The 16,818-nt window shown below is 38.0% G+C and overlaps 1 protein-coding gene across 9 annotated transcripts in view; it reads left to right on the top strand.

The window, feature by feature from the left end:
* Window positions 1–16,591, top strand: part of ikzf1 (IKAROS family zinc finger 1 (Ikaros)) — a 77,743-nt gene extending 61,152 nt beyond the window's left edge. For 7 of the 9 annotated variants that reach the window (XM_052015868.1, XM_052015867.1, XM_052015865.1 and 4 more), the window contains 3 exons: window positions 4,697–4,822; window positions 8,856–8,987; window positions 14,838–16,591. In XM_052015868.1, the coding sequence (XP_051871828.1) occupies window positions 4,697–4,822; window positions 8,856–8,987; window positions 14,838–15,562 (983 nt within the window). In that variant the 3' untranslated portion in view covers window positions 15,563–16,591. The remainder of the gene's footprint in view (window positions 1–4,696; window positions 4,823–8,855; window positions 8,988–14,837) is intronic. The other 2 variants (XM_052015871.1, XM_052015872.1) reach the window with 2 other exon arrangements.
* Window positions 16,592–16,818: the final 227 nt, after the last annotated feature.

Raw genomic sequence — 16,818 nt, 5'->3', positions numbered from 1 at the left:
CAATCTCTGATTACTTAAAAGCTGTATTAACCAATTCCCCCATCTGCATATATAAGTCCCCAATGCCATACATCGTGATTTTGTTTCTTATATGGCACCTTATTGAAGGCCATGAAACATCCAAATACACCACACCAACTGGTTGGTCCTTATCGGTTATGTAGTTATAACCTCAAAAACGATTTCCCTGTCATAAATCCATACCAAATCCTGTTATTATTTTCCAAACAGCATGTTCCCATATATTGATATCAAGATAACTGTTTTCTCTCACCCTCCTTTCTTAAAGAGTGGGGTTACATGAGCTACTTTCTATCCTTTGTGAACCGTTCTAGAATAGACCCCTTGTACAAATTGATTTGCTTCATCTAACTCAATACCATGGTGCTCTGTTACTTTGCTGATTTTCTTTCCTATCTCTAGAGTAGAAACTCAGAGCTTGGCTTGCATTTACCTTGCAAGGAGCAAAGAGGAGCCTGCCTAAACTTAATAAAAGCAATTACAATGCTATGGGAACAGATTGGGGAAATAGATTAATGGCTTATTTCATAAATCTCAGCAGAGGTGTAAACCAGTGAGAAAGAAAAGCTCTACAAGAAGTTGCACCATTTGTGGCTAACTAATGAAGTTAAAGATGTTACCAAATTGAAGGAAAAGGCACACAATTTTGCAAAAGATTACTGGTAGGCTAGAGGATGGGAAATATTTAAAAAAGAAATTTGGAAAATATGGTTCATCCACTTTGGAAAGATAAATGAAAATACAAATTACTATTTAAGTGGAGTGAAACTACAAAATGTTACAAAAGGGATCTGAGGATCCTAGTACATACACATGTACATGTTATCATGCAGGTACACCAAGTAATGAGGAATGCAGTTGGAATGTTGGCCTTTATTGCAAGGGGTATAAAATATTAATGTCAGAAGGTTATGATGCAAATTCACAGTGTACTGGTGAGACCACATATGGAGTACTGTGTTCAGTTTTGGTATTCACCTTTAAGGAAAAATATACGTATATGCATTGGATGTAATGCAAAGGAGCTGCAGTAGTTTGATTCCTGGGATGAAGGGAAGTCCTTTTTAGTGGGTGGCACAGTGGCACAGCTATTGTGTCTGAATGCATCTTTCAGTGCACCTAAAACTGTACAAACTCACGACATGAAAAACAAATACAACAATAGATTGGTAAATAACACATAAGAGATATTCAGGGATTCACTCAGCACAATGTTGTAGCTAGTAGATCTGCAGCTTATAGTTCCAGCAGCCCGGATTCAATCCTGTTCTCTGGTGGTGTTTGTGGAGAGTTTGCACATTTACCCTGTGACTGTATCGGTCCCTTGGGTACTCCAGTTTTCTCCTACAACCTAAAGACATGCAGGTTGCTAGTTTCATTGGCCACTGTAAATTGCTCCTGGTGTGTAATTGAGTGGTGGGATCTGGAAGGAGTTGATGAGAATGTGGGGAGAACAGGGAAAATTACGAGGAGGATGGGAGTGCTCTTTGAGCCAGCAGGGTCTTATTGGGTCAAAATGGATCCCTTCTGTATCATGAGGAAATGTGGGAATGAAGGGATTGATATATGAGGAAAGGTAGAGGAGGTTGAACATACGCTCCTTCGAGTTTACAAGAATGATGTGATCTAATTGAAACATAAACAACTGCTGAGGGGGCTTGGCAGGTTGGATACTAAGAGGGTTTCTTCTACTGGAGGTATCTAGAATCAGAGGGTCATAGTTCCATGTGGGGTCACCCAATTAAGACAGAGATGAGAAGGAATTTTATCAGAGGGTCACAAGTCTTTGGAATCATCTACCATGGAGTCCTGTGGAGGTAGAGTCATTGAATATATTCAAGATGGAGATTGACAGACATTTGAACCACAAAGAACCATGGGAAACTAGCAGGAAAGTAATGTTGAGGCCAAGATTGGATCAGTTATGACTTTATTGAATCACGGAGGGGACAGTTGGTCTACTCCTGCTCCTGTTTTTTTAGTGACATATTAAGGAAATGTTATGTTGTTGTTGGTGCCTTCTTAGGAATGTCTCCAGTGTGTCTCCCCCTCCTCCCCTTCTCTTCCTCTCTCTCTTTCCAAACCTCCTTCATCCCCCTATTTTTATCCTTTTCCCATACCACCCCCTCAATCCCCTATCACCCATTCCCACCCGGTTCCATGAACCCACTGTCCACACATTTCACCTACTGGCTCTCAACCCTCTTTTATTTGGTTCTAGTTCCATCTGCCTTTCACCTCTCCCCCAGTGGTTCCCATTATCACCTTCCTTAGTTACCAGATTCCAGCACCGGTAGCCCTTGTGTTCCTACTTATCACCCTCCCAGCTCTCTCCACCGACACCCTCCCTTCCCCTCACCTGGCTCCATCTGCCTCTTTTTTTTTGTCTGTCTCCATCTATCATCCATCTGCCTCTGTCTCCCAACTCCACCACTTCCCTACCTGGCTCAATCTGACATTCATTCTTTACCCCTAACCCCCTCAGTCCACCAATCATCTCTGGCCCCTGTCTCACCACTCCCCCTCTCTTTATACTGGCTATCTCTCCTCTTCTGGAGGATTCTGCAGGGTTTCAACTCAAAACATCAACAATTCCCTTCCCCTACAGATGCTGCTCAGTCTGCTGAGTTCCTCCAGCAGATTGGTTGTTGCACCAGATTCCAGCATCTGCAATCTCTTGTGTCTTCATTCATCTCATTTACTATTCATAAGGCCTTCCCTTGAACAAATCTATTGTCATATTTACATGTTTAACAACAACTTCGCTTTGAGAAGTGTTTATTGGGTCTGAGGATACGGAATTCTGTTTCTTTACTAAAAAAAACAGTGTATTGCCTGAGTCATCTTGCATATCTGAATCATTTTCCGCTGCTTTGCAACGTGTGTCACAATCCACTTAACTCTTCATTTACTGAAAATGATCTTGCAGTCATTACTAGTGATCAGTATTTACCATACTGTACTTTAATGAAAGTACTACAGGTGATCAGCATGACTGCAGTAAGTGCTCTTCCCACTGGTAGAAGTCCAGCCTATACTGTGGGTAATAACTTATAATATTGGAGTATTGATATTGGGCATCATCAAAGAAATTCATTAACCAATATTATGGATTTCAATTGAAGTTGACGTTTGGTTTAGATTTTTTATTTTATTTGTATATAAAGTGATGTTATTACAGAGATTTCACAAATCTTGTGATATTATTTAGAATTTGGCCCTCTCTAGGCATCACTAGGTACTCCATTGTTTTGTTTATTTCCCATAAAAAATATGGATTAATTAACGTGTGGAAAGTTATGGGGTGGATTGCTGGTAAACAAGTTTCTCATGGGATCCCTGAAGTCACGCCATTTACAGCCATGCAGCTCCCAACAACCTCAAGGCCATGCATTGTGCAAGGCAGAGGGCTGTGAGCAGCAAGTAGGTCACAGTCACTGAGCTGTCAAAAGGCCCTTGCAACTGTCTCTGAACATCTTTGATGATCAGACATTTAGAAACAGCAAACATACATTCAAATAATTAAAAATATTAAAGCTACTGAAAAAAGTCTTAAACAATACATTCATTTTAAGAAATGTTCTATTTACATACGTTAGTTGAAAATACTTATATAAAACAGCATAAATTGAAAAGAACTCTTACCTGGAATTACTTTGTAATAAAGGTTGGTGACCCAATTCAAATGAATCAAGCCATGCTGAATGCTGCAGCCAAGGCTAGCTTAGACCTCAGTAGAATTAGGAACAGCCCCTGGACTCAGCAATGAGTGCAGAAATGCTGAACATACTGACAAGTGCCCTGCAGCAAACCAGTGGTTCCCTATAGAAATACTGGATAGCTGTCAGCATGATCTAGCCCTTTGTGTGGCAGCTTATTTAGTTTTCTACCACAGCATAATGCAATGTAGATCTTTAATGATCACAAAGCCCTTTTTCCCCCCACACTGTAAGAAAAGCTAACTATTTACTGATGTTTTACTTTTTTTAACCCTGACTGTACCAGAACTAATGAAATTCAGATTCCATCACATTTTACCTGATGTTTTCATTTACCCAACATACACAGATGGTACAACAAATGATAGGTATTTCAAAACTTCATTATAATATACTTTCACCACTTTGACAATTACTTTAGAATTTTTTTTATTTATCTACTCAATGTTGACACTATCTTTCTCATTATCTTATTCATTCATGAGAAAATTTTAACATGAGAAAATTTGTTCTGAATGTTTATAAACTATCTCCAAGAGCTAGAGTCTCACCAATAGAATGTCCAAGACATAGAACGCTATAGGCCAAGTGCTGATAAACAGGATTAGTGTAATGTAAATCCCGATGGTGACCATGGGCATGATGAATCTGTTTCCTTGCTGCCTGACTCTATGACACCGTGACTTTAACTTTAACCCACATGTATCAGTTAAGCAGCCTGGTCAATTTCATAACTGCTTCCTGAAGATGATAACTGTTTAGTAGCTCAAGAGGCTAGGTTTAATCAAATGAATAATTTAATCAGGCAGATCTTAAGGTTTAATAAGCATGCAATTATTTTTATATAAGACAAATTTTAGCCCAGGTTAATGCCTCATAACTTAACAATTAACTTACAGTCAACAAATTGAAAAATGTGAAGTCTATTCTATGTAATCCTTTATGTTTGTGTTTAGTTGGAAAGCCTCACAAATGTAGCTATTGTGGGCGAAGCTACAAGCAACGCAGCTCACTTGAGGAACATAAAGAACGTTGTCACAATTACTTGCAGACCATGGGACTGCACAGTGGTATATATTCAGGTAAAAAAAAAAGTTCTTTTCATGAAAGCAAATGTTTTAGCTAACATGTCATCTAACACAATAATTATCCCTCAAAGGTAAATAATAAACAAGGGAAGTACATAGGCCCAGAAACTAAATTGTGTAGCTTTCACTTCAGCATGGCTTGCTAATAAGTAAGAAGACAAGAGTGATGGAATCTAGAACAAAAACAGAATGTTGGAAGGACTCAGCAGGTTAAGTAGCATTTTTGGAGGCAAAAGCATAAGTTGATGCTTCAGGTCGAAACCCTGCATCTTGTCTTGACCTGAAATGTCGACATACACCTTTTGCCTCCAAATTCTACTTGACCCACTGAATTCTTTCAGAATTCTGTTTTTGCTGATAAATAAACATTGGACTGGGTGAAATTCAATAATGCCCTCTCCCAGCCACCATTCTCCCTCCCAACACCTGATCAGCAGACGCCCCTGACCCACCAATTAACCCAATGGAGAATTTAATCTTAACCCTTGTTGCTGCAAACTTAACTGTATTCACTGATCACCGCAACCAGTACAATACATCGCTACCCTTCACTGATCCCTTATCTGGTTGCATCCTGTGCCCCAACCAAACCCCCCATTTCTCCACTCCTCCCCCAGGCCCTGATCCTGATCACCAACCTGGTTCCCAGTGAAGGGAGAACACACAAGGTACTGTATGTCCTCCCTTCCTTGTGTTTTCTGTTATCTCCATGGCAGTTTTTGTACATTTGCTTTGGCTGCCATGGAGTGTGCACTTTAACACCCTGACTTTCTTCCCATGATCCAAAATGGCTACAATAAGAAAGCTGCGATGTCTGATGACATTTGCCTTTAGAATCACACGGGTCTCATTTTAATCCATCAAATTGGGAGAAGAATTTGATAATGACTTTTTAAAAGTAATTTTCCCCAAACTCCATGATTTTTGGGTGTCCCCTGATTGGCCATTAAAATTAAATACAAAATATGTTTACTGCACCATTTAAGGGTGAAATCCAGTTTCCAGGTTAATATGTCAATATAGTGCTGGGTCATTCTACTGTGTGTAAAATCAAGTGTATGGCGTTCACATGAAATGGGTCTCAAGGGCAACAATGAGTCATTGCAACAGAGCTAATGAATGAAGGAGAGAGGGAAGCTGGAGTGAATGGATTGTGTTCACTTCCTGTGTATTCCACCAGAAACCTAGACTAGGTTTGTTCTTACTGTTTGTGATTCGTAGAATTGTTTCTAACTGTTAAAATAAAAAGAGATATCTTAGTGCTTTCACTTCCCTATTTTTAGATGGAATTCATACAAGGGTGGGGTGAGATGTGTTCCATAAACAACCGTTTTCCCAAAACTCTGTATCTAAAATCAGCGCCAGAACTTTTGCCATGATATACCATTATTCCAAAACAGAATGTGAGAAACACTCAGCCAGTCAAGCAGCATCTATGCAAAGGGATGTATGATTAACGGGCCAGATTGAGCTGCCTGCTTGACTGCACTCACCTGGCTCGGATGTGGAGAGCCAATCTCACAGGCCTTCTGCACCTTTGAATTGAGCATAGAGGTGGCAGTGGCGAGTAAGCCTCAGGCAGTATGGTACAGAGATCCTGCCCCAGATCACCTCAGGAAGGTTTTGACAAAAGACCAATCTTCACAAAGATCGTGAAGATTTTAAGAGATTTTAAATCTCTTCGACTTTCTGAAGAATTTTAAAAATTTAGAAATTAAAGTAAATAAATGAAAAAAACTATTTATTTTACAAAAATAAACTTTCATTAGAAATACTAAACTGAAGTAAAATACTTCAAAAAAAACATTCCTTTTGCCTCTTAATCTGTAGGCCTAGATTCCCTGTTGATTTTAATAGGGTTTCAAATAATCTGGGATTTCTCCAGAGAAGTATGGCTCTACGAGTAGATTGCACATGAAATTCAACAGCAGATCTTAGTAACAGATAATCACCACCTGCCACATAGGACAACTTGAATTTCCTGTCTGATAGCCCAGTTTAGAAGTAAGGGGTATTTTGAAATTTTGCATCTGCCACCTACATTCACCCTATTGTTCTCCAACACTCCGAGTTAGAACATCATATTACAGCTATATAAGGTGTTGGTGAGACCGCACTTGGAGCATTATGTGTAGTTCTGGTTGCCATGCTATAGGAAGGATGTGATTAAGCTAATAAGGGTGTGGAAAGATTCACAAGGATGTTGCTGGGTCTGAAGAGCTTAAATTATAAAGCGGGACTGGATAGGTTGGGATTGTTTTCCCTAGAGCAATGGAGTCTGAGGTTACAGAGACTTTATGGAGGTTTACAAAGCCATGAGGGGCATAGACAAGGTGCGTGGTCACAGTCTTTTTCCTGGGGTATGGAATTCCAAAACTAGAGGGCATAGGTTTAAGGTGAGAGGGGAAGAATTTAAAGGGGACCTGAGGGGCATGCTTTACACACAGAGGGTAGTGGATATGTGGAATGAGCTGCCAGAGGAGGTGGTAGAGATGAATGCAATTACAATGTTTAAAAGACATTTGGACAGGTACATGGATAGGAAACTTAGGGAGGGATATGGGTGAAACGCAGGCAAGTGGGACCAGCTCAGGTAGGTACCATGGTTGGCAAGGATGAGTTGGGCCAAAGGCCCTGTTTCTGTGCTGCATAACTCTATAATTCTAATATAACTATAAGCTAATACAGTAAATGGCAGGACCATTGGGAGCATTGAGGTACAGAGGGATCTTGAGGTGCAAGTCCATAGCTCCCAAGTCAATTGGGTGGTAAAGAAACCATATGGCATACTTGCCTTCTTCAGTCAGGGCCTTGTGTATAAATCAGGAAGTCATGCTGCAGCAGTATAATACTTTGGTTAGACCAGATTGGGGTTTTGTGTGCAGTTCTGGTCATCGCACTACAGGAAGGATTTGAAGGCTTTGGAGAGGTTGCAGAAGAGGTTCACCAGGATGATGCCCGGATTGGAGTATTAGCTATAAGATCATATTGGACAAACTTGAATTGTTTTTGCTGGAGTGTAGGAGGCTGAGGGGCGACCTGATGGGAGTATATAAAACTATGAGAGGCGTAGATGGGGTAAATGGCCAGAGTTTTTTTTCCCAGGATGGAAATGTCAAAAACTAGAGGGCACAGGTTTAAGGTGAGAGGAGGAAGGTTTAAAGGAGATTTATGAGGCAAGTTTTTTACACAGAGGGTGGTAGATGCCTGGAACATGCTGCTAGAGGAAGTGGTAGAAACGGATACAATAGCAGTTTAAGAGGAATGTAGACGTACACATGAATAAACAGTGAATGGAGGGATGAAGATCACGTGCAGACATATGGGATTAGTTTAGATTGGCATTGTGGTCAGTGCTGATGTCGTGAGCCAAAGGGTCTGTTCCTCTGCTGTACTATTCTATGTTCTATACGTGTTCGAATAATAGGGTACTTGCAGTTCCTTATTTCTGCAATGTAAGACTTCTGTGCTATTTTGCTCCTCATACTTCTATATTGACTCTATATTGAGGAAGCTGGATTTATGCAACATCTGAGGCACTGTCAGCAAACTCACACTGTTCTTTACTGAGTTGCACAATATTCCATAAAGGAGTTCTTCAATTTTTTTTCTTCACTTGCTTTTCCAAATCCAGGAGGAAATGCCTTCATGATCTTACAAAAAGCATCACTGAAAAACATGCAAGAAGCATAAATAACCTTATGCATTTTGCTTGGTGGTACTGTGCTTGAGTTATTTTTAACAGTAATAAGCTATCTATTGGTTCACATTAATTATTCTGTAATAATACTTCAGTAAAGTACTATCAAATAAGCAAATTGGTTGTAGTGTGCAGTGATCATTGTATTAGACTTTTTTATTGAAGAGAAGCTTCAGAGTGATGAGGTTTAAAAAGCTGAAAGAGCCATAACCAATTAACAAAGACAACTAATATTAAAAGTGACACATTATAAGGGCTAGTGGCATGGTGGCCTTTTTGTCTCTGATTAAAAATGGATTTGCATTTTTCTTTTTCTTTGTTTTGTAGTGAAAGAAGAAAGCAAATCACATGAACTAGCTGAAGGAGTGAGCAAGATTGGATCAGAAAGAGCTATGGTACTGGACAAACTAGCAAGTAATGTTGCAAAACGTAAAAGTTCAATGCCACAGAAGTTTGTTGGTAAGCATAAGAGAATTAAATACAATATTCCTTACATATTATTTCTTGCATACAAGCTGTACACCAATGTACACTGGTTTACTGTTTGTTATTGCCAGAACATGTAAGTACTATTTTATAATCGGACCTGGCCGAATTTGAACTTGCTTTCTCTAATTTACCCATTTCATTTAAGGCCTAAAATTCACTTTAATTTTAGGCAGTTAAATATTGACACGAAGCTACAATTTTTTTTAATCCTTTTATTAAAGCAAGATATGACCATACTAAGTTTTAAATATACTGTGAATCTGGAGGGCCTGCTGGAACAAGATGGGAATAGCGTATAAATGAGGGTGCAGTTGAGGTATATTAAGAAATAAGTAGAGGGAACTGTAATATTTTTAAAGCAGGGATGTCACCATCTGGACCATTTTTAAATAATTTTAAAAATTGTTTAACGTTTACTTTTACATTTTTGTCTGTCAATTTTAATGTTTTGACTTTCATAACGTGAATCAACAAAATCATTTGGATAATGATATGGAAGTTTACTGATATTTTACTCCTGACCGTTTATAGTTGCTAAGTTTGTAAGGATAGTGGCTTAACTAGGAAGGCCCTGTAAATTTAAGTTTTAATAACAAAATTTGAATAATCTTGAGGAATATTCAGAGTAAGGTGAAATATCACCAGTTGTAATAGGAGACTTTAAAAGAATGTATGTGGTTGAAATAATTTTACTTAAGAGACAAAAATTGAAATCTCTTGTTTGAAAAAATATTTTAAAAAATGAATGAAATACATTCACAAAGCCTGAAAATATCTGGATTTTAGGGTTAGTCAGCTTGACTGATTGGCCCAAGTTTATTCTGGTAATATTCACTTTTTCATTATATATTCCATGATTTGCTAATTTTAAAACATTGGCTTACCTTGGTTCGTGTGCAGTCTGAGTGAAATGGGACCACAAGACTTTTTGTAATTAGAGTGGACGAGTAATAATGACGTAAATTGAATATGTCTGGCACAGTCAAATTAGTACTTTGCAATTGAAGGCATGATCACCAATAGTAGAGTAAGGAAAAATAATCATTTATTTATTCAGAACAGTTCAAGGCATTTGTCAATGTTTATTACATTTTGGTACCAGTCACTTTTGCTCCATAGAGCGAATCTAGACTGATCAATTTAATGTAAGATGGCTAATTTTGCAATGAAATGCCAGATTAATTTACAGCAGATTTTTAGTGATATTATAGTTCTACAGAACTGCATGTAACTTGAATTGCCCAAAAGTATGATGCATAGGGATTCGATAGATGATTGAAGGTTGCTGACAGTCTGGTTCAGACTGACAATTTAGATAAAGTATAGGGGTTGAGGGTGATGAGGTAAGGCTGATTGCTATCAGGGTCAATGTGGAAACCGATATTTTATTTTCAAATGATGTTTATGTGGAGCAACATCTAAATGGTTAATTTGAGATGGCCAAGGATAGAAACACTTATTGTTGATTCTCTGGTTGCAACTGGATAAATAAGAATAGACCCTCGCATATGAAACCTGAGACTTGTGATCTAATCCAATTCCTTGATGGTGAGAGACGTTGGAGGAAGATGGTGAGGTGATCTGTGTCAAAGGAGGGATAAATTACCTTTGTCACAATGAATGTACTAAAACAACTCCTGATCAAGAATTGTGTTAGTACAGTGTTGGTGGCAGAATCCTGTTTGGAGTAACTCAAACATAGAAACATAGGTGCGGCAACATGTTCAAGGACCTTAAGGAGGAAAGGGAGATTGGAAATGAGCTGGTAGTTGGCAAGGGCAGAAGGGTCAAGGGTCAATGTTTTGAGGAGCATGTCAATGAGAATAGATTTGATGGAAAATGGCAGAGTATCTGATGAGAGAGAATCAATACCAGCATCAGATAATGTAGGGACCAGGAAGAGAACTTGGATGGTCAGTAGTTTAGTAGGAATAGGGTAGAGAGAGCAGGAAGTATCTCCTGGACCAGTTGTGATGATTTTGCAAAAGGCATGAAAACATACAGGAACAGAAACTAGAGAAAAGTATGAGTTGGGATCAACGCTGGGAGAATTTTTTTTAAAAATTGGGGCTGTTTTCAGGGTAGGAAGAAAGAGGTGGAGTAAACAGACCAGATAGTCTCACCCTGAGCTAAAAGGAGCACTTTGCACTTATTGATGCTGGAAGAGACAGGGAAAAGTCATTCAAGAAGACAGTTTACAGTAAGCAAAAGAAGCTGGGGGTTAATTCTGCAATCCAGAGTGACCCAGTGGCCTTACTCAATTCAGGACTGATGGTGAATATCTAAAGCAGCTATCAGCTCTGTCTTTTAAAGTTTGTATCCCTTGGGCTTCTGGGTCCTGGGGTGACATCTGAACTAGGATAGTAGATAGGATAAGAGAGAGTAATGACTTTAATAGGGACATGGAAACCAAAAATGGATGGAAGAATTTTATTGACAAGATCAATAGCTGCAGGAACGTTGTAGGGAGGGGAGACTGAGTAATTATACAGCTGAGTTTAAAACAAAATTGATGCACGTGAAATAAGAGAGAGATTTTTGCAATGGTTGATGCAAAAGTAGGATTGGAAGGTGAGGCTGGTGGGATGGGGATGAGTGGAGGACAATAAATGAAAGTAATCATAGATAACTCTATCTGTGACTGAGATGATGGGAATGGTAGGCCATGTGAGAGAGCAAGACTGAACAGGTGACTGAGAATACAAATTGGGAAGTTTATATGGAGGATAGCTGGGTATTGAACTCCTAGAAAAGAGAGCACATTAAAATCACCAAGCATGATAGGACAGTGGCCAAGGGAGAAAGGTAATAAAGACTTGTCCTGAATGACAGTGGAGAGAACAAAGGTTTAAAATGAGAGGCATGGCTGTGGAAAATAATGAGAAACTTCAAGAAAGAGGAAGTACTAGAACAAGGTGCAGACAATGTTGTAATTTGCTGATGAGAGCCAGACCTCCATGAAGATACTTGGAGCAGTGCATTGGTTGGAATGTATAGCCAGGTGGTGTGGGTACATTTAGGAAGAAGTCTCCATCACCCACAATTTAGATTTCCATCTATGCAAACATCTGTATTAATCTTGTGGTCGGCAAGCAGATCTTTTTTATAATTCTCAACTAAGCAAATATATTGGAGGGAGGTACAGAGAGGGGCAGTGATAGCTGACTCACTAGCAAAGTCCACATGGTCAGCACCAGTAGGGTGAGCTAGGTTGGAAGGATATTGGCAGGTTAGAACACAGTAGGCAAAAGAATAGGATAACTTAATTGGTTTCTGCTAATAAAGAGGCAACATTGGGAGCCTCTAATCAGAAGATATATCTGGTCAATATCACATCGGGAAGTTTTCTGAATTTAAAATTTAAAAGAAGTTTGGAATTACTCAATCCAGTAGCAGAAATGAACAGGTTAGTACACATGAAATTCCTGTTTTAGCTATTTTATCAAAAGCATTGGCTGTCTGAAATATAAATTACCCTATTTATTAAATATAACCAACTTTATACTGAAACTGTAACATTTGTTATCAATGCATAGCATGCTGTGAAATTTTAATTGAATATATTTTAGTATAGAAGAAAAAATGGATAAAACTTTATAGTTTGACGCCCCTGTGCAAAGCTTCATAATGCAAACAAATATTGGGAATTTGGCTGTGTAAAATTCCATACAGGCTCTCAACTCCCTGCTCATTAAAAGCCCTGTGTGAAGAGTACTAATTTTACATCTGTACTGTATATGCATTGCCAGAGCTGAAATTTGATGCCGATATTAAATGCAGAAATTTAAGAAAGCTTTTCATACCAGTGTATTGTCATCCCAACCTGTAAGCATAAGCACCACCTAAAATGGGAATAATAATAGAAGACAATAAAACTTTTGAACTAGTGACCTTAAATTTTCTGCAAAGATTTAGAAGTAATGAAAATCAGACACAAAAGACAATTCAACCCATTGTGCCTGTGCCTGTGCCATGTTCAGCACTTCAACCAGGAAATTTGCTTAATATCTTCCATGCCCTTTCAGTACATGTAACAAAACCAAGTCACAAACTTCGACAAGCAATAGTGCAATAATATAATGCAATCATATTGTTTTTATATTGTTATATACTTAACAACAGCGTAGACACTAGGGATAACTTCCCTCTTCTTTCTCAAAATAGTGCCAAGGAATCTTTTATGTTCATCTAGGAGAGCAGACCTGCCCTTGGTTTAATGTTTCATCCAGAAGACAACGCTTCAAGATAGAATCATAGAAACATAGAAAAACTATAGCACAATTCAGGCCCTTCAGCCCACAAAGCTGTGCCAAACATGTCCCTACCCTGGAAATTACTAGGCTTACCCATAGCCCTGATCATTCTGAAAAATAAATAAAAACAAATAGGAAGCTGGAAGGTGACACCAGTGGAAAAAATAATTTTAATGCATGTTTTCTTAAAAAGTTGCAATATGACATTCACCATAAATGCTTCATTTATACAATCCAGGATTTCCACAAAGAATAAATCTAAGTTCATGATCTTCAAAAAAATCCCTGCTGATACTAACTGATTGACTCTGGCTGCTCAAAATACTTCCATTACTTTCCATAATGACAAATAAACACCAGAGCCTAAAAATTGGATTATCCCCTTTTTGGTATGCTAAATGAATGCTATGTTTAACTCTAAAGCCCAATTGGGTTGGTGGGAGTTACTTAAAAAAGTTGAGAAATTGGGACATCCTGGCTTTAAGAATTCATTACTGTACTTCTTCTGCCTGCTGCCTACTAGGAATCAAATCAAGTCATTTAAGGCACACTCTCTATGAAGATGAGAGAAAAGTGAGGGGAATTTGGAAAACGGTTGGGAACAGGAGAAGAAGGGGAAAATGGCACTCAGGTCTCCTCAGGTCTCCCTGTGTTATGGAGTGTATGATCCTGCCCTGAGCTCCAAATGATCCTAAGCCACTGTAAGCAATGGGGCCACCCCTGTGGGGATCCTTGTATTCACGTATGGTTCCTGACTTCCTGCGTGTTTTGCTGCTTGTTTCACTGTGAGTGAGAAACAGAGGAGATGCTGATAGGGAATGATACCCACAGTAGAGTGAATTGCAACCAGAAGAGACTGGTCCAATTTCCCATTTGGTGGGACCTCAAAAGATAATGTGTGAAAACACTTCAGAAACTGTACAAAATAATTTATCTGTTTAATTCATGGATTTAAAAAGGTGCAAGTGGGTCTAATTTCTAGGCATACAAGTCAAATACATTCTGTTTAATTGTCTGTCCATTTTCCTATGTTCTGCATTTTGATTTTATTTCTCTTACCCCTTCCCATCTGCATAAGGCAGATCTCACCATTTCTACATGTTACTTTAGTTTGCTTTGTTCCTTCACAGCACTTTCCTTAATCACGCAGCCTTGTGCCATAAGCTCTATCCTTCTTCCTGTTATATTTGTGTTTATCCTCCACCACTGTTGTATTTATTCTGTGGATATACTAGTAGCAATTTGGTTTATCTGTATTCATATTTACTAGTGTGTGAAGCATGCTCGTAAATGCATTGATAACTGGTTTGCTTATGCTACCAACCTTAAAAATACAAATCTTATTAAGTATAAACATTTGTATCATTAGTTCTCTGGAACATAATTAATGCCATTTCCAAATCAACAGTTCGTGCTGACTTTTTTTTCTTTTCAGACTAAGCAGATTTCTTTATGGCTTATGCAAGTTTTACAGCTGCAGGATCCTTTAATTGTATAGCAGGAAGTCTTATTTATCTAATCTGTATAAAATAATACCATATTGGTTGTTCATATGCTAATTACACAGGTGAAAAGACGCTGCAGCTTGGTATTTCAGAGCTTCAGTATGACGCTAATTCAAATTATGAAAAGGAGAGTGAGATGATGCAGACTCATGTTTTGGATCAAGCAATTAACAATGCTATCAATTATCTAGGGGCTGAATCCTTGCGTCCACTTGTGCAAACTCCTGCTGGAAGCTCTGAAGTGATACCGGTAATAAGCAACATGTACCCCATGCAAAAATCACATTCAGATACTCACAGTCATACTAACAGTGCCACGAGCCAAAATGGTGCAGTTGAAAATCTAATGCTTATTTCAAAAGCTAAGTCACAATCATCAGAAAGAGAACCATCTCCAAGCAACAGTTGCCCAGACTCCACAGATACTGAGAGCAATAATGAAGAACGGAACAACCTTATATACCTAACTAATCATGTAGCTCCGCAGGCAAGAAATGGTTTGCCATTGATAAAAGAAGACCAGAGATCTTATGACATTATGAGAGCAGGTATGGAACCTAATCAAGAAATCTTCAAAGTGATTAGTGGTGATGGAGAACATATGAAAGTTTACAAATGTGAGCACTGCAGAGTACTTTTCCTGGACCATGTGATGTTTACAATACACATGGGGTGTCATGGATTCCGTGACCCTTTTGAATGCAACATGTGTGGGTACAGAAGCCAGGATAGATATGAATTCTCGTCACATATAACAAGAGGAGAACATTGTTTTCACATGAACTAGTAAACTATTTCAGACTCCTATTTTGACTTTTTTTTCATTTTGTGCGATTTCAATGTGCACAAAAAGTAGGAGAAAAAAGAAATGAACCGAAAATCTTGGTGAAATGTTATTTTTATTGAACTTCATTTACTTCTCTGATCCAAACTGTTTACTGTAAAGTGCGAACAGAGTTTTATACACTGGACAGTATCATACTTCTCTGAAGTAATACATCTGAAAGAGAATTCTTGAGATTGTATTTATCAAAATATGGCACTTAAATTATTACTTAATGTCTATGATCAATTGAATTGTATATGTGAACAGTTCAGCAGAAACCTCAAATACATGGATAGATAAAAGCTTGCCTTTTTATTAGTTTGTAAGGTACAGTTCTAGAATTTTTAAACAACTTGGAGCTTTTCAGTTTAGCTTTCTTTAAAAATGGATTGATCGATAGTGTGTGAGTAATTTAGTGTTGTAAATTGTAGAATTTGGCACACATATAGTCTTGTTTCTTGGGACATTGTTTTTTTGTATATACTTATCAGTTTAAACGTAAGTAACATGCTACATGTTAAAACTCAGTAATACCTATGTAGTATCTTGAGATTCATCATTTACACAGAATTCATACCTAATGACATTGGCTGCATTGTGGAAAATGTTTTCTTGACAAAAATGTCACTTTTCATTGCTGTTATAAATGTATAAGTGTTTATTAATGTAAATCTATATTTCAGTGCCAATAATGTATGGTTTATTTATTACAAAATGTGTTAAACTGGATTAATCACCTTACATTTCTAAATGAAATTTTGACACAAATTTAGATATACAACATAAGTCAAGCTAAAATATCTCAACCTTCAGACTCATCTGGTAGGGGTGCCACTGTACACTGAAAATATGTCCTGACTCCATTGCCATTTATCTTTTCTCTTTTGAATATTTATCTGCTTTTATTACAGATTTGAATCCTGCGATTATTTTATTTTAGAAAATGTTTTGTCTTAATAACTGCATTAATATATGTCTCAATTTCTCCTAGCTTCTTTATTGTTTTTTTTTGGTGATGATTTTGCAGTTGCACTACTTGTTATCAAATCACTGACTATTGGAAATGGTTGTTTCAATTTATCTTCACAAAACCTCTTAAAGGTTTTGAATATTTTATGATATTACTTCTTAATCTACTTCGCTCAGTTCAAAAAAAAACGGAAAATCTCTAGTTTGTTTTCTCTAAAGCCTCCTAGCATTGGTAGAATAGAGTAACC

The sequence above is a fragment of the Pristis pectinata genome, chromosome 5, assembly GCF_009764475.1.
Source record: "Pristis pectinata isolate sPriPec2 chromosome 5, sPriPec2.1.pri, whole genome shotgun sequence".
In the NCBI taxonomy this organism is placed as follows: domain Eukaryota; kingdom Metazoa; phylum Chordata; class Chondrichthyes; order Rhinopristiformes; family Pristidae; genus Pristis; species Pristis pectinata.
The sequence above is the reverse complement of the archived record's forward strand: the minus strand, read 5'-3'. Positions and strand labels throughout refer to the sequence as shown.